Source organism: Podarcis erhardii (genome assembly GCF_964252035.2).
Source record: "Podarcis erhardii genome assembly, chromosome: 1".
NCBI classification, from domain to species: domain Eukaryota; kingdom Metazoa; phylum Chordata; class Lepidosauria; order Squamata; family Lacertidae; genus Podarcis; species Podarcis erhardii.
In genome coordinates this window covers 15,251,328-15,276,461 of record NC_138497.1, presented here as the reverse complement: position 1 = coordinate 15,276,461, position 25,134 = coordinate 15,251,328, and the positions used below count along the sequence as shown (strand labels likewise).

At 42.8% G+C, this 25,134-nt stretch overlaps 1 protein-coding gene across 4 annotated transcripts in view; it reads left to right on the top strand.

The window, feature by feature from the left end:
• Positions 1-24,833, top strand: part of EXOC3L4 (exocyst complex component 3 like 4) — a 48,761-nt gene extending 23,928 nt beyond the window's left edge. For 2 of the 4 annotated variants that reach the window (XM_081859392.1, XM_081859391.1), the window contains exons 9-13: positions 3,651-3,765; positions 9,002-9,136; positions 10,281-10,433; positions 11,664-11,785; positions 18,566-20,003. In XM_081859392.1, the coding sequence (XP_081715518.1) occupies positions 3,651-3,765; positions 9,002-9,136; positions 10,281-10,433; positions 11,664-11,785; positions 18,566-18,722 (682 nt within the window). In that variant the 3' untranslated portion in view covers positions 18,723-20,003. Of the gene's footprint in view, positions 1-3,650; positions 3,766-9,001; positions 9,137-10,280; positions 10,434-11,663; positions 11,822-11,995; positions 12,196-18,565; positions 20,004-24,474 lie in introns of those variants that run through there. The other 2 variants (XM_081859394.1, XM_081859393.1) reach the window with 2 other exon arrangements.
• The last annotated feature ends 301 nt before the right edge of the window (positions 24,834-25,134 follow it).

Sequence of the window (25,134 nt, the reverse complement as noted above, 5' to 3'; positions counted from 1 at the left end):
ATTTGGGCCATTGGTCCATGTAGCTCAGTACTGTCTACACTGGCCAGCAGTGGCTCTCCAGGGATCCAGGCAGGGTAAGGGCAGGAGCATCTTACCCCATAGAGGCTAGTGGCGCCAAGTTCTGGAGGGCGCCAGCGAAGAGGCAGAGGCTGGACGCAGCACCTCCCGGCATCAGCTCACCACCCTCGCCCGCCTCCGCCATGCAGCACTGAAGCAGCACCACGCCCGGAGCCTTCGTCTGCCGTGGTCACCGCGGCACGAAGCAGCCAGCTGAGCTGGGAGGCACTGTGCCCAGCCTCCACCTCTTCCCCACCGGAGGAGCCACCCTCCAGCCGCCGTCCGCCTCCTCCAGCCCTGCCAGCAGCACCGTCCTCCCTTAAAAACTCTGGGAAATGGGGGGGGGGCGCTGGAGGGAGCTTTGCACCACAGCACCAGATATGCTTAAGACAGCCCTGTATAAGTCATCCCAACCTCTGAAGAGCCACAGGTGCCCAGCGCCTGCTCTAGAGCCGGCATGCTGTTTCCAGGCACCAGGTTCACCAGTTCCTAGATTGTGTGCTGTGTTACACATGTTTGTTTGTTTTTTACAATAATATTTATTAATTTTCATAGATAAACATAACAAAAAGGGGGGGGAATAAAAAATAAAAAACTTAAAGTACATAAAAAGGAAAAATAATTCAATTAGTTAATTAAAATCCATTTTCATAAACATATTGCTTGACTTTCTCTAATCTCTTCCATCTGAATTTCCTCGTAATTAAATGTAGCAGTTTCCAATATCATTATTTCATAAAACAATATTACAGTCATATGCCAATTTCCTAACTTTTCTTATAGTACATTTTCTTATTTATATATTTAAATCTAATTTAATCCTAGGCCTGATTAGTTCTTTCAAGTGGTTACATATCTTTAATATTACAATATTTATTCAAATAGTCTTTAAATTTCTTCCAGTCTTCTTGGTATTCCTCTTCTTTCTGGTCTTGGATTCTCCCGGTGTTACACATCTTAACCACAGTACACCACCTTCTCAATCACTTTCTTGATTAGATTAGAGACAAATTGACGGACTGGTTTCAATAACACCAGATGAATGATATTTTTAACAAAGATAAAATAAAACATGGCTTTAATAAGAGTAAATCAAACATAGAATTAATATTAATAGAAGGAAAGGCCAAATTATTAACCAGGGTCTCCAATTAAATACAGGTGAGGAAATCAAAGTGGTAATGATGAAATGGGCAATAGATGTGGGTCACAACATCCAGTTTGAGGCATGGTCTAAACTCTGGAACAAGGGCATAAAATTTATGGCATTCACTGTATTAAAGGAAAACATCAGGAAGGTAATGTATCGATGGGATCTCACCCCAACCAAGTTGGCACAAATATATACAGGATTAGAAGTGAAAGATGCTGGAAATGTTTAGATAAGGATGGTGATTTTTACCACATGTGTAAAAAAACAAGGTGTTTGGGGACAGTATATACAATGAACTTAGAAAAAAATGTTTAGAGATACTGTACCTTCCCTAAAAGGCCGGAGGCTTTTATTTTAAGAATGGTTGGGGATGAGATACCAGATGAGATGCTTGTTACACATCTTAAGCACAGTACGCCCCCTTCTCAGTCACTTTCTTGAATCCATCCACTGCTTGACGGACCCAGAGCACAAATATCTCATGCAGCACCGGGTTTTCCTCCTTTCAGCCAGCAGGTGAACAGTGTCACCATCCTGGGATTCCCTGACGGATCCCACCCTGTGGCTGACGGCTTGGGGGGAATTCCAGAAGCGTATCCATCACTCAGGAAGCAAAACACAGACCCGCTCCTAAGCCAACTGGCAAAGGGGGGTACGGAGCTAGGCCTTCTCATACCCTCCAACATTTCTCCCATGGAAATCGGGACGTCCCATTCCATAATACTCATTCTACTATTTATAACCCCACACATCTTACTGGGTTGCCCCAGCCACTCTGGGCAGCTTCCAACATATCTAAAAACATAATAAAACATTACATTTTTCTTTTAAAAACAAAACAAAAAACAAAACCTTCCCTATACAGGATTGCCTTCAGATGGCTGGGGGATCGGCTCATTCTATACCCTCCAACATTTCTCCAATGAAAAGAGGGACATCCTAAGGAAAAGTGGGGCATTCCAGGATCAAATCAGAAACTAGGATGGCTTCTCTAAATCAGGGGCGTCCCTGGAAAATAGGGACACTTAGAGTGTCGGTGTTATGTACTGAGTTGAATAGGATCCAAAATGCAGCAGTCTGATTGGTCCTAAAACAATGCAGCTGTATGATTGGTCTGCAGGAGCCACCCAATCCAGCTCCAGGTGGAAGTGAATTCGCAACCTGATTGGCCTACAGGTGAATCCCAGAATTAGCCAATCACGTGGGGCCCATTGTGTAAATAATGTATATAAAGCAGACACTTTGGGAGGACTTGCACTCCTCACTACTATGAGCTGAATAAAGAGCATGAAATCCACACTTGACTCCGAGTATATTTCACATTTGCAAGAAATATAGAAACACAGGCTTTGTGGAACTCCTCAAGGGATATCTCTGCACACCCCAGTTCCTGACCTGGAGGGAGGGGGAATCCATCTTGGAAGAAAGGTGGGGTAGAAATTTGAAAAGCCCAGCCAGCACATTTGGTGAAAAGACTACTATATAGGATCCAAAAATACACAGATGTATTAAAATGTAATCAATTTGTTAACTGATTAATCGGTTCAAAGCCAAAACCTTTAATTGGTGCACGACTCCTCTTTCGATTCTTCTCTTTATCATTACTTTGAGTTCATTCTTACTGGTATGCAGCGATCAAGCTGGCAAGTTGCCATCTAGCATGCAATTTAATTTCAGGCTTTTAATTTCACCTTCGCTTCTCTTCCTAGCGATGGGAAATTAAGGCTTCTAATTAAGACAGAGGTTGGCAAAAATCAATTTGGATCTTTGGGAAATGCCATTTATTTTGAAGTTGTTAAAAGAGCGAGGCGTTTAATCAGGATAACCAGCGGGAAAATAAGCGGCCGAAAGAAAACCTTAAATTTCAACATCGTTCTATTTGGCCTTCTTTGATCTTCATCACAAATCAGAGTGAAATTATTTAGCTGTGGGTTCCTAGACTGTTTGCTCTACACTAAATAGCAAGTAATGCGGGTGGCGCTGTGGTCTAAACCACAGAGCCTGGGGCTTGCCGATCAGGAGGTCGGCGGTTTGAATCCCCGCAACGGGGTGAGCTCCTGTTGCTCGGTCCCTGCTCCTGCCAACCTAGCAGTTCGAAAGCACGTCAAAAGTGCAAGTAGATAAATAGGTACTGCTCTGGCAGGAAGGTAAACGCCATTTCCGTGCGCTGCTCTGGTTCGCCAGAAGTGGCTTAGTCATGCTGGCCACATGACCTGGAAGCTGTACGCCGGCTCCCTCGGCCAATAAAGTGAGATGAGCGCTGCAACCCCAGAGTCGGCCACAACTGGACCTAACGGTCAGGGGTCCCTTTACCCTTTACCTTTAATGCTTCATGCCTGTTGTAATCAGAGAAAGGGGGTTGCTCTTTAAGAGATAAAGGAGTATTGGCTTTGTAAATTACACCTTAATGAACATTGACTTGTTGGCCTTTTTACTGCAGGATGAACTTGCAAACGACTCTTCATATCAACTGCGAAGAACTGGAGAAGACCCTAGCTGGTCTGATGCTGAGATACAGGAAATGCTTTTTAAATAAATTAAAGCTGGAAACACAGGTAAGAGGACTATTTGCAATTCAAGAAGACTGCGCTAGAACCCAGCTGCTGAGATTCCAAGCCGCAGCAGTTCTTGTTGATTTCCTCCATGAGATGCCATCACTGAGCCAGGGTGTGTGCATGGGCAGATTGACACACCATGCATTCAAAGCACACCCACCACACATTTAAAGCACATGGCTTCCCCCCAGAGGAACCCTGGAAACTGTGGTTTGTTAAGGGTTCTTTGAATCATGGCTCTGTAGTGAGGAGACCACTGCTCCCAGGATTCTGAAATGAGAAAAGGGACTTAGCGTAATTGAATTGCCGTTATGAACTGATGAAATTTTATTTTATTATGAATCAGGCCTCTTTGAATGAGGTCAGGCCTCTTCGAAAAGCGGATGGGGGAGTATATCTTCCGAGCAGTTTAACTGACAGCCTTGCACATGTCCTTGGAACAACCCAAACCACATCTTCTTTCATGTGGTAGGAATGGGAGCAATTCTAAGAAGTCGGATAACTTAATTTCTCACCATCGCTGCTTTCACTTTCGAGCAAAGCCAAGGTTGCAAACAACAGCGATGTTTTTTGCAGCTGTAAAGCCCCTTGCAAGGCAGAATTATTGTGAAAGGCAGACATCATCCTCACTTAAAAGCTGCTCTTGCCGTCTGCACAGGGGCTGGTGTGCCAGCATAGCTAACAGTCAGTGGCAATGGCAGACAATAAGTACCACTGGTCAGTGGCCGATCACCTGCTTTCATAGAATCACAGAACTGTGGAGTTGGAAGGGAGCCCGGGGGTCATCTAGACCAACCCCCGGCAATGCAGGAATCTCAGCTATAGCATCCACGACAGGTGGCCATACAACCTCTGCTTAAAAACCTCCAAGGAAGGAGAATCCAGCACCTTCCGAGGGAGACTGTTCCACTGTTGAACATCACTTACTGTCAGAAAGTTCTTCCTGATGTTTAGTCGGAATCTCCTTTCTTGTAACTTGAAGCCATTGGTTCAAGTCCTACCCTCCAGAACAGGAGAAAACAAGTTCTCTCCATCTTCCTTGTCACAGCCCTTCGGATATTTGAAGATGGCCACCCTATCTTCTCTCAGTCTCCTCTTTCCATTCAAAATGTCCAAAATTGAATCCCTGTTATCTCCAGGCAAGGGTGAGAATGTTGCCTGTTTGCAACAGTGGAGTGAGTTAGTGTAGACAATATTTAGTCTGGCTTGCTGTAAGGCAGCTCCCTATGTCCTATGGACATTCCCCCAGTCCCTCAGCCACCTCAGGCAAGGTGGGGAATGTGCATGAGTTCTAAATGTAGCTCTGGCAGGGTGGAGGGGTCTCTTAACAACTCCCAGCACCCTTAAGAAACTCCATTTCCCAGGATTCTTTGGGTGAAGCCCTGACTGTTGAGATTTGTGGATGTAAACAGAGCCCTACTGCTGCAGTGATTTTTCACATTTCCAGGACAGGGGCTTTAAACATACAGTGGTACCTCAGGTTAAGTACTTAATTCGTTCCAGAGGTCTGTATTTAACCTGAAACTGTTCTTAAGCTGAAGCACCACTTTAGCTAATGGGGCTTCCTGCTGCTGCCGCGCTGCCGGAGCACAATTTCTGTTCTTATCCTGAAGCAAAGTTCTTGACCTGAAGCACTATTTCTGCATTAGTGGAGTGTGTAACCTGAAGTGTATGTAACCTGAAGCGTATGTAACCTGAGGTACCACTGTATACTGCGGACGTTACCATAGCATCAGAGACTGACAACAGTGCAGGAGGATTTTGCCCTGAGATGTTGTGATTACAGTGGTGCCCCGCAAGACGAATGCCTCGCAAGACGAAAAACTTGCTAGACGAAAGAGTTTTCCGTTTTTTGAGGTGCTTCGCAAGACGAATTTCCCTATGGGCTTGCTTCACAAGACGAAACATCTTGCGAGTTCTTGTGAGTTTGTTTCCTTTTTCTTAAAGCCACTAAGCCGCTAATAGCCGCTAAGCTGCTAATAGCTGCTAAGCCGCTAAGCCGCTAATAGCCGTGCTTCGCAAGACGAAAAAACCGCAAGACGAAGAGACTCGCGGAATGGATTAATTTCGTCTTGTGAGGCACCACTATACTTTCCTGGCGAATGTGGATCCAAAGAAAATACAATAATTCAAGGTATGCTTTTTCTACCCCAGAGCATTTCTAAAACATGGACCAGATGATGCTCGGTCATTCATATGCATCAGCGCCTCCTTGTCTTCGCAACAGAAATAGACTTGTGCTACTTTTTTAAAAAGCAGAGGCTCCTGGGCGAAGCACCAAGAAAAGCTGCTCAAAGTGATTTAGCACAGCTCGTTGACCCGCTCCTCTATCCCACTTTACTTTCCCTCTGATTTACATTTTAATTGGTTCCTGCCTCTTTAATACAGTTGCCAGCTGGTGGAAAAGGCTTATATTTATCTAGGGGAATACAGTTTAGGGATCTGAAGAAGCCCAGATCTCATGGAGGCATTCCAACTGCCCATAATCCCTTAATTAGGTGGAGCATCTACGGTAAATGCACACAGGCCACCCTTGACAATTACCAAAGCGATCTGCAGCACTTCCTGTTTTGAGCCTTCCTCCTCCTCCCACACGCCTGAACTGTCTCTAAGATCTTGCATCACACCCTGGATTTGAAGCACTGCATTGACACGCAGCTGGTTAGGGACCAGACCCTAACTACATATGGCACACGCAGGGGTTTATTGGAAACACCTTTGGGGGATAACCAGGCAGAGGAGAAAGGGAGCGAGGAGGAAAGTGCTTAACCCTTCCCCTACCGCATCTCCACTTGAAACTGTCCTCCCCGCTGCACAGTTTCAAACTGTGTCCAGTTCTGGGCACCACAGTTCAAGAAGGACACTGACAAACTGGAACGTGTCCAGAGGAGGGCAACCAAAATGGTCAAAGGCCTGGAAACGATGCCTTATGAGGAACGGCTAAGGGAGCTGGGCATGTTTAGCCTGGAGAAGAGGAGGTTAAGGGGTGATATGATAGCCATGTTCAAATATATAAAAGGATGTCACATAGAGGAGGGAGAAAGGTTGTTTTCTGCTGCTCCAGAGAAGCGGACACGGAGCAATGGTTCCAAACTACAAGAAAAAAGATTCCACCTAAACATTATGAAGAACTTCCTGACAGTAAGAGCTGTTTGACAGTGGAATTTGCTGCCAAGGAGTGTGGTGGAGTCTCCTTCTTTGGAGGTCTTTAAGCAGAGGCTTGACAACCATATGTCAGGAGTGCTCTGATGGTGTTTCCTGCTTGGCAGGGGGTTGGACTCGATGGCCCTTGTGGTCTCTTCCAACTCTATGATTCTATGATTCTATTCTAAGAGAATTCTGAGGGCAAAGGTGTGAAAGGGTGAAGCACCCCTCGCCGTCGGCTCCAAATACAGTGGACGCTCAGGTTGCGAACGTGATCTGTTCAGGATGCACATTCGCAACCCACAGCGGCGCATCTGCGCACTCGCAGGTTGTGATTCGGCGCTTCTGTGCATGCGCAAAGCGTGATTTAGTACTTCTGCACATGCGAGACTCCCAAAACCCGGAAGTAACCCGTTCCGGTACTTCTGGGTTCCGGCGATCCGTAACCCGAAAAAACGCAACCCAAAGTGTCTGTAACCCGAGGTATGACTGTAATTCCTCCCCAAATGTGCTTTTCTTTAAAATTGTGCTTCTGTTACATGTGTTCATGCACAGCGTTCAAGGGATTCATAAATCCTAGTTCTTCAGCTTCACCACTGAGCTGAAGCCCTTCCCCTGAATATTGACTCATGCTTTTTCCTGGGAGCTGATTGTAACATATGCATCGTTTTGCGTCTAAGAGTAACGTGGTCCTGCACTGTGAATCGAGGTTGGGGGGAAGTTCCAGATATCAAAAACCTGGGAAACTGTTTACTTGGCTGCCAACAATCTCTTTTTAAAGTAGGAATGATAATTAGATTTTTACACTGACATAGAAAATAAACTATCCTCCTACCGTAAAACTTAATAGCCAATACATACTGCCTTATCTTCGGGTTTAGTTCTATTCCAGTAGGCCAGGGATGGGCCAGCTGTGGTCCTCCAGAGGATGCTATGCTCCAGCTCCCATCAGCACCAGCCAGCATGACCAATGGTCAGAGTATGGGATGGTGGGAATCGAACAGCTTGTGGAAGGTCACTGGTTCCCCACCCCTGCAATAGACAGTTGCAAGAACCTGTCCCCCAAATGATCTTCCCACATTTCTTGGGCATCCTGAACTTTTATAGTGTGTGAACATGGTCCTCAGTATCGTATGTTAAAGTCTCCATGCCCAGACGTCCATTGTGAGGGGCTATATTTATTTCCCAAACTTTGCATGCATAGTTCCTGGCAAAGATTAAAAGGTTTCCCAGTAGATTCCAGTAGTTTTGTTTTCATGCCCACCTATGAAAGAAGTGTTAGCAGATAGATCAATGGTGTTTTAACCAAGTTATTCTTAAATGCACTTGCATATCAGCAAAACATCGACACAGAAACAGGAGGGCTTGTCTGAAATATTCGTGGAATCATGTGCCAAGTACTTAAAGCTGGTTTAAAAGCTATGGGAAAAGACCAAAGGACCATGATTAAGATTTTGAAGAATGAGAACCCAAGGAGCCACAGAACAACCTTAGGCTCCAATCCTTTAAGGCCAGCTGTAAGGAACCAGAGGTGCTTTTAGGGAGGCATGATCGGTGTGGCCATCTTAGGCACCATGCTGCAGGGGGCACCAGAGCAATGAAGTAGAACAGAGCCCAAGAGGCAGGGGCGCCGGATTTTAGCATTGCGCAGGGCTCCACTGAAATTTGAGAGCCTGGTGTCTGCCACTGGAGGAATTTGGCCATACCAAATGGTGCTGATGGAAGTTGATGTCCAACAACAACTGGAGGGCCTTATGTTCCCCACCTATGCAAGCAGCCAAGTTACAGGGAACTAAGCAGAGGGCCTTCTCAGTGGTGGCACCCGCCCTGTGGAACGCCTTCCCACCAGATGTCAAAGAAAACAACAACTACCAGACTTTTAGAAGACATCTGAAGGCAGCCCTCTTTAGGGAAGCTTTTAATGTTTGATGTATTACTGTAGTTTAATATTTTGTTGGAAGCCGCCCAGAGTGGCTGGGGAAGCCCAGCCAGTTGGTTGGGGTATAAACAATAAATTATTATTATTATTATTATTATTATTATTATTATTATTATTATATTGACGTGTGTGTGTGTGTGTGTGTTTCACCAGCCAATGTTCAAGAAAATTCTAAGCCAGGCATGGGTCGTAAGTGGCAGAACTTTCGATTCATTCATCATTAAAATATTGTCCATCATTGAGGAGTCTTCGGAACATCTAAAGTATCTGCAGGAACCCGTCTGTGAGGTAATAGTAAGAGTAATAATTAATAATTCAGTAATGATTTTTTTAAAAAAATGTTTGTTTGTTTATTAAATTTATAGTCATCACAGGGCAGTTCACAGAATAAAATACAAGATAAAAACACAAGTAAGTAATTAAAACAAAAACATTCCTAACCTGTCTTTCACACAATGTACACATGGCATAGCGTATATAGAGATTTTTTGAACTATTGTCAGCCCTCAGACTGGCTGGGCCTCGTGGATGATGTAGTCCCAGGGTGAACATCCTGCGCCCTCCAGATGTTTCTGGACTACAACTCCCATCAGTCCCACTCAGCATAGAAAGTGATCAGGGATGATGGGAGTTGTAGTCCAGAAACATCTGGAGGTGCATCCAGTTAGATTTCATTTATAGAGACCCTGAGGACTACTGGGCTGAAGCCTGACAAACTCTATTTCTTACATCCATAGCATAACAACAGATTTCAAAAATGTAATAAGCAACAACAACAAATATATATACCCATATATACCCAAATATATAAGGAACCAATTTATTTTAGTGATAGTAAGTTGTTTTTAACATTGAGTTTAATCGCTGCAAACCTAGGACCTGAGGGTGGAGAGAGAATAGATGATGATGATGATGATGATGATGATGATGATGTTTCTCTTTTTCTTTTTCTCTCTTTTATTTACCTTTCACCATGTTTAGTGCACATCTCATTATGTACTTTTTGAACTTTCAATAAACTTGAACTTTCAAGAAAGATGTTAAGGAAAATTATTATTATTATTACTATTATTATTAATAATAATATTTTATTTATTATTATGTTGCCATTTTAGTATTGTTGTTTTGCTTTGTATTGTTGTTTATTATTTTTGTTTTGCTTTGGCTGTAAATTGATTAGTGACATTCTTAGTGGGGTGCAACGGACAGAATTAATAAGCCTAAAGGTAACCATTGCAATACGTCACAGTGACACGAATAAAACTAGATCTGTGCACTGAAAAACACATCCAATGGGTTTCTTGCGATCCTTTTGGGTTCTCTGAATCTTTCCCAGTCCTTGTGGATTGGCATGGCAGTAAACCCCTGGCTGTGCCCTTGTGCTTTGGCCAACCCACTGTTATTATTTTTAACGTTTTCTTGTTGTATGCAGGATTTTCTCAATGAGGTTCACAAGGATGTGGTCAAAGAGTACATCACACAAACTCTCAAGCCAAGAGGCAGAATGAGGAAAACGAAACGGGACGAGGTCAGCAAAATAATGACTCAGGATGCCACAGCTATTAACAATACGATGCAGCAACTGGTAAGGAATTTCTGCCATTTGTATCTACCGTATTTTTTGCTCTATAAGACTCACTTTTTCCCTCCTAAAAAGTAAGGGGAAATATGTGTGCGTCTTATGGAGCAAACGCTATCCCAGCTATCTCAGAAGCCAGAACAGCAAGAGGGATCGCTGCTTTCGCTGCGCAGCAATCCCTCTTGCTGTTCTGGCTTCTGGGATTCAGAATATTATTTTTCTTGTTTTCCTCCTCCAAAAACTAGGTGCATCTTGTGGTCTGGTGCGTCTTATAGAGCAAAAAATATGGTATATCGTAGCAGTGGATTGATGTGAAAGTACCTGAGGTTATTTAAATGCAAGTGAGCCAACGAAACCTCAAGATCTGTAACCTTTAAAGTTGTTTCTTTCCTAAAATGTGTTAACAAGATTCATTTTAAGGGTAGTGGGGTTAAAGGTAGAACGTTAGAAGTTGACTTAAGTGGAGTTCCATCAGCACTGACTACATCAGCCTTTTCCAACCAGGCGTTTAGGAATACAAGACTGTTGGGATTTACAGCCCAAAACATCTGGAATTGTTTGGAACCACAATATTAGAAGCTCTTGCAGATCAAGAAAAGTAACATCAAGACCAGGCATAGGCAAACTCTGGCCCTCCAGATGTTTGGGACTACAATTCCCATCATCCCTAGCTGACAGGACCAGTGGTCAGGGGTGATGGGAATTGTAGTCCCAAACATCTGTAGGCCTGGAGTTTGCCTATGCCTGATTAAGAGGAAGTCCGTGTGGTAAGAGTCAAAAAATGGTTATTAGAGGCAAGACATCTTCCTTTAGAACAGGGTATCAGTTCCCAACACCCCTGACCACTGGTCCTGCTAGCTAGGGATGATGGGAGTTGTAGTCCAAAAACAGGTGGAGACCAAAGTTTGGGAAACCCTCCGTTAGAAAACGTAAGTCTTGTTGAAACATGGAGAACAAAAAGGGACACAAAGTTTGGCAAAATAAATGCAAGCAGACTATGAAAGATGCTGAAAAAAACCAACTTGAGGAGTATACTGCTAAAAAGATAAAGACCAACAACAACAAAAAGTATTTAAATACATGAGTAGTTGGAGACCAGCTAGGAATGTGATCGAACCTTTGGGTGACAAAATCTTATCAGAGATACATTGCTTTTTCGAAACCTGAATGCTTCCATCTTAACTGCAGGTCATTTGGTGGGGGGGAGAATAACCAGCTATTTTAACATATTTCCAGGGTTCAACTTCTGACTGGCTCGCTCCTGCCATAGAATACATTGCTAGAATAATTGGCGAGGAAGAAAAACCCAGAATCAAGGACCACATTAACTGTTTATACCAGGATTATCCAGACATCAGGTATGCCAACCCATTCCAAATAGCTGTAACTCGCAGGTTTGATTATTTCGATCTCTCTCGTTCTCTAGGTGGAGGTTTTCTGTGCTGCTTGTGGGTGCAAAGTAGAGTGCAAAGTGACTCCTAGGGAGCGATCATATGTATGTTACATCCCCCCACCCCACTGCCGTATTAGTAGCTGAATCGGGGGGGGGGGCACTCCCGCTTTTTCAGTTTTATTTATTAGGGATGGGCGAACCTGCCAGTTTTGGGTTCTCTCAAATTGGGACAATGAGAAACGGAGAGAGACCTAAACTGGCAGACTCGCCCATCCTTGGGCCTTATAGATGCTCCCCCATTTCCTTCTTTGTGGGGGCACATTGCTGCTTTGATTCATCGGTTTGTTTTCAGATATATTTTACTCAGAGTAAAAGTAAAGGTGTTGTGACGTGGGTTTTGTGATTTCAGCTCTCTTGACATAATATGCTGGAGACAGTTCTCTAGTAACACTTCTTTATTAAAGCAACAAGACTGAGACCTGAGGAGGGGAGAGCTACATTTATAGGGACAGGGAACTAGCTAGAAAGGATACATTTTGGAGGGAACAATATCAGGCAATCACAGTCCTGCCTTTTGGAGGAAACCAATAAGACAGAGGATCCAAATACAGCAGCTTAAATGAACCAATAGTAGCTGTACCCTCTGGAACCAAAAGGCAGTTACTTTACCCTAATGCAAATACAGACAATAATAATACAGATATAAAATCCTTTGACTCAATACACAACACATTGCTGCTTTGATTCATCGGTTTGTTTTCAGATATATTTTACTCAGAGTAAAAGTAAAGGGACCCCTGACCATTAGGTCCAGTCGCGGACGACTCTGGGGTTGCGGTGCTCATCTCGCTTTATTGGCTGACGGAGCCGGCATACAGATTCCGGGTCATGCGGCCAGCATGACTAAGCCGCTTCTGGCGAACCAGAGCAGCACATGGAAACACCGTTTACTTTCCTGCCGGAGTGGTACCTATTTATCTACTTGCACTTCGACATGCTTTCGAACTGCTAGGTTGGCAGGAGCAGGGACAGGGCAACGGGAGCTCACCCCGTCGCGGGGATTCGAACTGCCGACCTTCTGATCGGCAAGTCCTAGGTTCTGTGATTTAACCCACAGCACCACCTGCATCCCTTCCTTTACTCAGAGTAGACCCTCTGAAATTAAGGACCATCGCCAACTTAGGTCCATCAATTTCAGCAGGTTTATGCTGAGTGTGTGCAAATAAATAAATAAATAAATAAATAAATAAATAAATAAATAAATAAATAAATAAATAGATTTTTGTTTATACCCTGCCCTCCCCAGCCAGGGCCGGGCTCAGGGCGGCTAACACCAAATATGAATTACAGTGAAACGTAATAGAGAAAAACAACAACAACAAACAAACAGTTAATTAAAATACAGCTTAAAATGCAGCCTCATTATAGTAGCCCATAAATCAAGACCATAAAGGGAGGAAACACCAGATATTCACCCAAGCCAGCTATCCATGCTGGTCCTACATGGGCCAGCAAAAAAGCCAAGGGAAAATTTATATACTAAATCCCATTTAAGAGGTCAGAGTGAGTCTAAGCCGAAGGCCAGAAGGAACAGCTCCGTCTTGCAGGCCCTGCAGAAAGATGTCAAATCCCGCAGGGCCCTAGTCTCTTGTGACAGAGCTTTCCACCATGTTGGGGCCAGTGCTGAAAAGGCCCTTGACGAGAACCTGCTCGCCATCCGTAAATAATCAGTCTCACACCAAGATGGGTTGCAGAAATCTGGCCGCAGCTCTCTCTAGAAGCTGCTGCTGCCCCAACCTTTATTGTGTGTCCACGAAAAGATACAAATTCAAGGAGAGAGCTTTGCCTCAGTCAGCAGATAAAAGACAATACAATACATTAGTCTCATGTTCTCACACCAGACCACGTATTTGATCAGGCTATGCTTACGTGGGCCAATCATCGGGCAGCATGAGCTCTCCACGCGTTGATCATGCTCCAAGCAATGCTTTCTGCTATGAAATCATTTTGCAATAATAAACTTTTCCCCATGCTCTTATGGACAAATGACCATATTCCCACAGGCCCTGGCCCTAGTTGAAACCAATCTAACCTCCTTGAGGCTTGGGACGTCCAAAGTGTTGTTATTTATGGAACTTAAGGTCCTCTGTGGGGCATACCAGGAGAGGTGGCCCCGTAGGTACGAGGGTCCTAGGCCGCATAGGGCTATAAAGGTCAAAACCAGTAACCCATTCTATTCTGTTGCTTTCTTTCATTTCCCCCTGAATTTTGCTTTGAATTTATCAGGTGCGGTTGGAGGCCCCTTCAGTGCATTCTGTACAGGGCGAGCCCATCTTATCCCTTCTATAACACCATGTGGGCATTTTGGGGGAGAAGAGGCAAGTAAGATGATCAGAGTTGGCCAAATATCTTGGTGCCTGAGACAATTAAATGGCTGGCCCCACCCCCCAAAAAAACCCACACTTAAAGTCATATTGTACCCACAACTGGTCAAGTTGTGTTTGCGCTTAAGGCAAAAACTCCACCAACTACCTCTCCACCTCTCTGGCAGCAAAACAATAAGAAATTAAAATTACTAACCATTTGCTACCCTTTCATGACAGCTGTCATCATCTTCCCCTAGGCAGCCACCCCACTTTGCCTAATGATAGGGCCGGCCCCGGAAAAGATGGAAGAGCGGAGAAGAGGCTGCACCAAGTCATTGCCAGCCAGCTTTGCTTGTTTACAAGGAGGGGATAAAGGGGATTGGCTAGGATTCAACTAATGAATCCCATCACTGGAATAACTGTGTAAGGACTTCTGCTTGTGCAAGAAGGTTGCCTGCATCTCCTCCCCACAAAACAAACAATCAGAAGTGTGTGACATTGAATTCTTCCCATTTTCTCTTATTCCATGTTCCTCTTTCCTCAATCTACAGCAGAAGGAGACACTAATTTTACTCTCTTTTTTTTACAAAAAGGTGTTTAAATAAACATTCCTAACCAGCTTTTTTTTAACAGAAACTTAGCACAGCTGCCAACCCTAACTCTCATAATTCTTGACACACTGGCTATTATTGCAACAACAATGAAATAACCATTGCCATAAAAAAGCGCAAACAACTATTTGCCAGAGAAGACGGGCCTCCTTTCTGTATGCACTGGGAAGTTCCAGGGCTGTTCCTCTTTACAGGGTCTGCTTCCTCATGATAAGAAAGAATTCTGCAGATGATGGGGTAGGGGGAAAACTCAGTTAAGTTTGAAGCAGAACACATATGAGAACCAAATACGATATGCGAACCAAAGCACAGCCTGCCTTCCTTCAAAAATTGGCATTTCTCTTAAATATGCAGTGCTGTTCTCCAGCCAAGTAACACATTACAATAATATGTAAACGAGTGTAAAGTATGCATAAAAATGCATAATATGCAAAAATCAGTTACCGTATTTTTCCATGTATAAGACTAGTTTTTCTCCCTAAGAAAATACAGTGGTGCCTCGCAAGACGAAATTAATCTGTTCCGTGATTCTCTTCGTCTAGCGTTTTTTTCCTCTTGCGAAGCAAGCCCATTGACGGCTTAGCGGATTAGCGCTATTAGCGGTCTAGCGGCTTTTAGTGATCAGCTGAGAGGCGGCTTATCAGCGGAACAGCTGATAAGCGGCTTAGCGGCTTAGGAAAGGGGGGAAAAAGTGGGAAAAAACCCGCGGGAACTCGCAAGATTTTTTCGTCTTGCGAAGCAACCCCATAGAGAAATTCGTTTAGCGAAGCGCCTCCAAAACGGAAAACCCTTTCGTCTAGCGGGTTTTCCGTCTTGCAAGGCGTTCGTCTTGCGGGGCACCACTGGAAAGTCAAAAATTAGGAGGTGTCTTATACACGGGGCCATCTCCTCCCATTTTCTTAAATCGGAGTCCCCCAAAACAGGAGGGTGTCTTATACATGAGGGCTGTAGGAATGAAAATCACGGGAGACGAGCAGTGGGTGTCACGAGAGGCGTCTGCCGGGAAAAGTCCCGGGAACTCTCTTTTATTGAATATTACAAACATTGCCACAGGTGTGCTTGTGGCTGATTGGTTGATACAAACACAAAGAAACTTAATGCTGATTGGTTAACATACATACAAGGCGGGAATTACATGTGAGGGGTGGGAATTACATGTGAACATTAATCACTGGTAGATTAAAGGCTGGGAAACGAGGTTGGGACTAGACAAGCATGAAACCTCCTCATTAATAATAACTAAAGATTAACATAGCTATAGATGTGGTCAGCTATGCATGGAGTACAAGTCACCATGAACTTAAGGTGAACTGAACGATGAGAGAATGTCTTGGTGTTTGGAACAGGTTCGTACAGTGTGTGCAGAAACAGAGAAAAGATTATAAGCAAGACTTCCCAGAATGCAAGAGAAAAGAAGCAATGCTTCCCATAAGGCCACAGTTATGTGCAGAGGGAAAACATATGTGCAGAAGGAAAACTTCCCTTTATCTCCCCCTTTCTTTTCTTATTTGCGAGGCATACTGGGTAAGGCAAAAATGTTTCGGGATTAGTGGTGTGCCAGCAAATGCCCGAAATAAGTTCGCCAGGGAGGATGGGACAGAAGATACCACGAGATACGTGGTTTGCCAGCGCATGCTCGAGATAACTCTGCCCATTTCTCCCCTTTGGTTTACTGTTGGTGTTGCCATTTCGCAAGATAAGCAGCAAGGATTTTATTGGGTGGCTGAGGGGGAGAGAGAAGCCGAGAGAAAAGACTTATGAGGCCAGGAATGCATTGGAGGAAGCAGCAAAACAAAATTAATATACATATAATAACAATGGCATATTGAAAAAGACTACGAAGCCAAGTAAAATTTGGTAACCAAGCGGTAAGCCACTGGGTGAAAGAATCCCAGAGGCCGGAGAATTCAACATCTTGTTTAATGTGGTGTGTAAGATTTTGCAAATGTGAGATTTGTTTTTGGATAGCCTTAGAATTGTCAGTGATATTAAAGCAGCACATGTTTTCCACTTGTTCGCATCCGTAATGATGGAGCATCAATAGATAATCGATAGCAGCGGTCTATAAGAGTCCATGACGCAATTCACTCTGTTCTTTATTCAAAAGGTGAAGAGCTTGTGAAGTAGAATTCAAGGCTTTTGCTGCGGAGCAAGCTAAAGAGTTAATATTCCTGCTATTTCATACAGCAAATCCAGGAACTCCTAAAAGAGAGACAGCTAGGGAGAAATATTCAGATCTGCTAGGGAGAAAAACAAAATCGTTATAATCATTAGTCAATTGCACAGTGCGTCAATATCAAGAGCGGGACAAATGATGCTTTTTTGGTAAAATAATAGACATACCGCTTAAGCAGCAAGGTGTGCCATGGCTAATATTTGCAAGAATGTAATTAAATGTAAAGCCTGGACACGACCAAAACCAGCCTTCAGGCAGCTCTGTGTATTTATATACATAGGAAATATTTGCATAATCAGAGCAATTAAAATTATCCTTGCCCATTTTCACACAGTAATGTTCACATGTAATTCCCACCCCTCACATGTAATTCCCGCCTTGTATGTATGTTAACCAATCAGCATTAAGTTTCTTTGTGTTTGTATCAACCAATCAGCCACAAGCACACCTGTGGCAATGTTTGTAATATTCAATAAAAGAGAGTTCCCGGGACTTTTCCCGGCAGACGCCTCTCATGACACCCACTACTCGTCTGTCGTGATTTTCATTCCTACAGAGGGCGTCTTGTAGACGGAAAAATTTGGTAATATTGGTGGGAAATTCGCACGAAAATGCTGGTGAATTTTCACAAGGTTCTTTTTAAAATGACACACAAAACGATCACTAGTTGTTGTGGAAAGGTAAATTTAAGACTGGAAAAATGAGAAACTTCAAGAACTGAAAGGAACAAAGTGGCCCATCCCTACTGTAGATTTAGTGCCGTCTCCGCCAACCTGCCACCCTCCTAATGCCGGGAGCTAAAACTAACTTCAGCCCCAGTCAGCACAGTTGGTGGTTCTTGTAATCCAAAATGGCCATGTTGGCTGGGAGTGGTGCGAGTTGCTATCCAAAACATTTGGAGAGCACCTGGTTGGTGAAGACTGGCATATGGTGTCTTTATAATATCTGTTTCTTTGCAAATATACAAGCCGAACATAATGGAAGCAACTGAATTCCTAGAACAGGCAGCACAACCACTAACTGATAATATAACATCACACAGATATAGGTGCTTTCTAAGGTATGGCAATCCTAGGTAGGTTAGGACATTCAAAGTCACTCTCCACCTTGGCTAAATGCCCCCCCCAAGACCCTCCTATGTCAGTGGGCCAGGTGGCAAAAACAGGCTATAGCACTCTGAATTAGCACTGGGCAGCTAGAAGCTGCCATTTTAATTTCCCACAATGCCTCCCTCCATGTAACGTTTCTCCAGGTGCATTGTGGGGGTGCTAAAGTGGAAACTCCCCAGCTTAGCCACTTTCTACAAGAAAGGGCTTTGCAGAATTCCCTCCCCTCACACCCCACCACCCTAGACATGGGGAAATGACTTTGTAGTTGAAGCCCTATGGTCTTTTACCTACAATTGACTGGATTACAGTTTATTGGATGACAACAGCATTTTACAAACTCCAGGCCTCTATGATCATTTGGGTGTCAATGTTTGCCAATGAATGATGAGAGCTGATCTTTTTACTGCCTCGTTTTGCTTTTGTTTTACATGTATATTTCCCCCATTTGTTTCTTGGAGAATTCACCTTCATTGCATTTTGCAGAAAGGAGCACATTGTTGCTATTCTTGCTCTTCGAGGATTGAGTCGAAATAAGAGGCAAGCGATAGCTGACCACATGAAGCAGCCGTCAGAAGAGTCAGGACACAGGACGCTCTTTGCTGAAATGGAAGTCCCAAGAACCACCCAGTGCTTTTTTTAAAATCTGCAAAAATGAAATGTCAAGCTATGCTTGTTTCCATGTATTTATGAACATACAAGCACTTGAACAGAGTCAGGCCATTTGTCACTCTCTCTGTGGATCTCCACACCTTGCTCCTTAATGATCCTTTTAGCGGGAGATGCCTGGGATGAGTCTCAGAAGGTTAGATACTTGCTAAAAATGGACACTACTTAAAAATGGAAAGCTTAATGCTGGTGGTCAGCAAAAGAGGTCTAAAGAATCTCTCAAGGCCAATCTAAAAAAAATGCAGTAGAAACACTGAGAACTAGAAAACACTGGCCTGTGAGCGCTCCAATTGGAGAACAGCCTTTTCCAAAGGTGTCATGGACTTTGAAGATGCTCAAACTCAAGATGAAAGGGACAAACGTGCTAAGCGGAAAGCACATTTGGCAAACCCTCACCGTGATAAATTCCTGCCCGGAAACCTATGTCCCCACTATGGAAGGACATGTGGATCCAGAATTGGCCTCCACTGTCACAGACTCACTGTTAAGACTGTGTTCGTGGAAGACAATCTTACTCAGCTACGAGTGATCTCCAAATAAGAAGAAGAAGAAGAAAAAAACTACTTCTGAGCTATAGTCTCTCTCCAATTTAATAATGAGAAGGTCTTCTCTCCTTGCTGTATTTATAGATGTGTTTGCCTGGAAACCTCCAGCCCACAAGTCAACTTCTTCCCCGCAGGGGTCCCAGTTTAGCACACCAGATCATTCCCTGCAAACCACAGCTGCCTACCCTACAACTGATGCCCTTTGTGGGGCAGGTGGGTGTGGTTTCAAAGGCACAACTGGGAGGTTAAACTGAGCTTCCTATTACTCCTTTGCTAGAGAAAAGTACATTCCCAGCGCCCAACCGATAATTCTTAATTTTAGAAGGGTTTTTAGAAAAGCGGGAGTGCCTTCAAATATGCCCATCAATCATGTCAGGTGACTGAAAGATGGGTGACCTCACCCATCTCTCAGATTTGGTCCCTGGAATACTCTTCCCTAGGGAAGTTCACCTGGCACCTTCATTACACACCTTTTGGAGTCGGGTGAAAACAAACTTCCTATATCTATTTAAATGTGTTTGAGGGGTGGCGGGGGGGTTATTGGTTTGTTTTGGTCTTGTTCTTGTTTTTATTCTGTAGTTTGTGCTTTTATCTTGTATTTTTTTTTATACTGTGAACAGCCCTGAGATATATGGATGAAGGAAGTACAAATTTAATTAATTAATTAAAGGAGGAGACACGATATGGGGAACTCGACTAAAAACATAGCCCCGCTCCCAAGAAACCACGGCCGCACCCGACATGTGAATAGAATTAATATGACACTGACATTCCCCAAAATAAAACAAAGAAGATCTGTTGGCGACCAGCTGTCACATGTCAAACACCACAACAGACCTTCTCATCACTTGATTTTCCTCCTGATACCATACTTTTCAGAAGAGGAAGTTCAGCCAGTTTTTCTGAATAGTTCAGTCAAGTGATACGAATCTTACCTCTCACCTCAGAGCGAATGTAAAGCAGGCCTAATAACATCAGCATTCAAATGTGTGTTTTTTTCCCTTCTTTCTTTTTTCCTCCCCCCACCTTCCCTCCCCTTTTTCTTCTTCCTTTTCTCTTTTCTTTTTTTGTGCCTCCTTTCTTGGTCTTTCTCTTTTTGATGTGTTAAGAAGGAGATAAAGAGATAAAAGTGTAACATGAAAACTTCAGTAAGTCAAAAGTGATGTTGTGTAATTTTTCTATTACTATTTATATATTGTTAAAATTGGTGAATTGTAATGAATTGATGTAACAATTACTGTGGTTTTTTTCCTTTGTTATTGTTGAATTCTAAATAAAGTATTATTCTTCAGTAATAATAATAATAATAATAATAATATCAGCATTCACATCTTTTGCCGTAGCGCAGCCCCACTGCTGAGCCTTCACCTTAGAAAACATGTCTGCCACAAGGAGCTGCCATTTTAATATCTCACAATGCCTTGGAGGGTGGTTTCTGTTTAAAATGGAAAGTGCTAGGGCTGCCAGTAAGTAAGTCAGAAAGGGCAGAGGGGAATCACCAAACATCATTGGTTTGGTGAGCCAGTCCCTATTTAAATACCTCGTTTGTGCTTTCTGAAACAATACAAAAAACGAAACACAGCCATGCTTCAAAATTCGCACTTCTACAAATTGTGCAATGCAGTTCTCCAGTAGATTTCAGATCAGCTTTCCACAGCTTTTCCCAAGAGTTCATTTCTATATTATATCCAAGAACTTTTAGCCCATTGTATCATCACTGATTTAACCATTTCATAATAATAATAATAATAATAATAATAATAATAATAATAATAATAATAATAATAAATTTATTAATTTTACCCCGCCCATCTGGCTGGGTTTCCCCAGCCACTCTGGGCGGCTTCCAACAAAGATGAAAGATACACTAAAATGTCACATATTAAAAACTTCCCTGAACAGGGCTGCCTTCAGATGTCTTCTGTCAGGTAGATGTTTATCGCTTTGACATCTGATGGGAGGGCGTTCCACAGGGCGGGCGCCACAACCGAGAAGGCCCTCTGCCTGGTTCCCTGTAACTTGGCTTCTCACAGCGAGGGAACCACCATTAGGCCCTTGGAGCTGGATCTCAGTGTCCGGGCAGAATGATGGGGGTGGAGACGCTCCTTCAGATATATTGGACCGAGGCCGTTTAGGGCTTTAAAGGTCAGCACCAACACTTTGTGTTTTTTTAAAAATAATTTTTATTCACTTTTTAAAACACATAATTAAAAGACAAACACATCACAAAACACAAACAAACATAAACAAATCAAACATAAATAAGTTCATAATCTTATTTTCTTGTAACTTCTTTCAATCGACTTCCCCATACCTCCCTTTTGCTGCATCCTTATTTTAGAAAGAATTTTTTTTAGCAACCCTTTAGTCAATTTATCCATTTAGTTCCCTTCATTAAATTCCCATAAATTTGTTGGTTACAGCTGTAATTCTCTGCTTCTTACCCCTTGACATCTTAAGACTCATCAATTTTACAACAGTTTTTAAGATATATTTTAAATTTCTTCCAGTCTTCTTCCACTGCCTCTTTCCCCTGGTCACGAATTCTGCCGGTCATCTCTGCCAATCCCATGAAGTCAATCACCTTTGTCTGCCATTCTTCCAGAGTAGGTAGTTCTTGCATCTTCCAATACTTTGCCAGAAGAATTCTTGCTGCAGTAGTAGCATACATAAAGAAAATCCTATCCTTCTTTGGCACCAATTGGCCAACCATGCCCAGGAGAAAAGCCTCTGGTTTCTTAGTAAATGTCCATTTAAGGACTTTCTTAATTTCATTATAGATCATTTCCCAGAATGCTTTCACCCTCGGGCAGGTCCACCATAGGTGATAAAAGGTACCTTCATTCTCATTACATTTCCAACATTTATTACTGGGCAAATGATAAATTTTTGCAAGCTTGACTGGGGTCATGTACCACCTGTAGATCATTTTCATTATATTTTCTTTTAAGGCGTTACATGCCGTGAACTTAACACCAGTGGTCCATAACTGTTCCCAGTCAGCAAACATAATGTCATGACCGATATCCTGTGCCCATTTAATCATAGCTGATTTCACCGTTTCCTCCTGTGTATTCCATTTAAGCAGCAAATTATACATTCTTGACAAGTTCTTAGTATTGGGTTCTAACAGTTCCGTTTCTAACTTTGACCTCTCCTTCTGAAATCCTATTTTCCTGTCCTCTTTAAATGTCTCATTTATCTGGTGGTAATGCAGCCAATCTCGAACTTTGGACTTTAGTTTTTCATAACTCTGAAGCTTAACCCTTTCACCTTCATATTCTAAGATTTCACAATATTTTGGCCATTTAGAATCCATATTAAGTTTTTTCACCCCCTTGGCTTCCATTGGTGACAACCACCTGGGAGTTTTAGTTTCCAATAGATCTTTGTATCTGCTCCAAACATTATATAATGCTTTTCTAACAATATGGTTTTTAAAACCTTTGTACACCATTGCCTTGTTATACCATAAGTATGCATGCCAACCAAAACAATTATCATATCCTTCCAAATCTAAGATGTCTGTGTTCTCAAGAAGTAGCCAGTCTTTCAGCCAGCAGAAAGCTGCTGCTTCGTAATATAATCTTAAGTCCGGCAGGGCAAAACCCCCTCTATCTTTTGCATCAGTTAAAATCTTAAACTTAATTCTGGGCTTTTTGCCCTGCCAGACAAATTTTGATATATCTTTCTGCCACCTCTTGAAACAATCCATCTTGTCCAGAATTTGTAAGGTCTGAAACAAAAATAGCATTCTAGGCAATACATTCATCTTAATAGTAGCAATTCGACCTAACAAGGACAGTTTCAACCTTGACCATGTTTCTAAATCTTTCTTTACTTCTGACCAACATTTTTCATAATTGTCTTTAAATAAATTCACATTCTTAGATGTTAAGTTTACCCCCAGGTATTTCACTTTTTTCGTTATTTCCAAACCTGTTTCACTCTGAAACCTCTCTCTTTCTTCCATTGTTAAATTTTTCTCTAAAACCTTTGTTTTCTGTTTATTCAATTTAAATCCTGCTACTTGACCAAATATTTCAATTAGTTCTAACACTCTTTTAGTACTAGTGTCTGGCTGTTGCAAAGTCAAAACTAGGTCGTCTGCAAATGCTCTTAATAGCACCAACACTTTGAATTGTGCTCGGAAACGTACTGGGAGCCAATGTAGGTCTTTCAAGACCGGTGTTATATGGTCTCGGCGGCCGCTCCCAGTCACCAGTCTAGCTGCTGCATTTCATCTTTCATCTCCCATTCTAATAACAATTTATACATTTCTGAAACCTTAGAGCAGAATCTTTTCAAAGTCAGAACTTCAATCTATAAAACCTTTTAATAGATCCTTTTAAAAAAATACTCATTAATTTGATAATATTGAAACCAGTCCAATACGAATTCTAATTTTCAAGCCACGGGACCACAGACATAAAAAAAACCAACCAGAATAACACATCTCAGCAGAGTGAGAAAAACAAGTTAAGGGAGTTCCTTTGGTCTTTCATAATAAATACAGAAAATTCATGCAATGCTGGAAATATATATTTATAGGGAAGTAGCAAGGCTTTCCTCACCCCTCACATGGGAAAGCGAAACTAGCCAAATTATTCCCCAGCACAGTTATTCAAGATAACAGGAGCCCTGTCATCTGTTATAACTGATTAACCTATGAAGAGTGAATCAAGCCACACAAGCAATTCGGGGTGGGCTGTGATGCTCTGATAGTTGCTGGAATTCAATTCCCATCATCCCTGGTCATGCTGGCTGGGGCTGATAGGAGTTCAACAATGTTTGGCAGGAACCAGGTTGAGAAAGGCTGCTCAATGAAATAACCCATTTGGTTTGAAGAGCTTCCAGTTTGACTAATCCAGGCATGGCCAAACTTGGCCCTCCAGCTGTTTTGGGACTACAGTTCCCATCATCTCTGACCACTGATCCTGTTAGCTAGGGATGATGGGAGTTGTAGTCCCAAAACAGCTGAAGGGCCAAGTTTGGCCATGCCCGGACTAATCCCTGGGAAAGCTAAATTCATGGGTTTTCCCCCGTGGTGATGTGAAGCAGGGACAGGCCAGGATTAAGCACTGCCACTTATTTCACAGCAGAGACAATGATGTCATCTCCAGGGAAGCTATGTGCCAATCTTCTGGGTGCTGAATAAATAAGCTTTCTTTTTTTCCTGAGAGAGAAACCCGTCAAATAAACAAATGAGAGGATGAAGTAGGTGACCTGAGCATGAATGGCTAAGGATTTCATTTTGGAAATATTGCCAACCAAAATGTGACAAAACAAGTGAGCAAGGAGATTCGTTTGCAGACTGGATGTTAAATAAAAGGGCTGGTGGTGAGAGAGAGAAAAGTTTGCTTGTTATTGATGTCTGCACTGGTCAACATTTTATTTGTGTTTTACAGTTTTAGAAGGGTTGCCATGAAAAGCACCTGCGTTTCATAATTTCCCACCACACCACTGAGCTTTTTCAGTAATCCCATATTCTTAGACCAGCAAACTGTAATGGATTGTAGCTATCCGACAAAGCCATGCACAAGAGTAGACCTACTGAAACCAATGGACTTAACAAAATAAAAAAATTCCTTCCAGTAGCACCTTAGAGACCAGCTAAGTTTGTTATTGGTATGAGCTTTTGTGTGCATGCACACTTCTTCAGATACCACACGAAAACTCATACCAATAACAAACTTAGTTGGTCTCGAAGGTGCTACTGGAAGGAAGTTTTTTATTTTGTTTCGACTACGGCAGACCAACACGGCTACCTACCTGTAACAATGGACTTAAGTTAGTAAGGGCCATTGATTAACTCTGAGTATGACTTAATTAAATTCATCG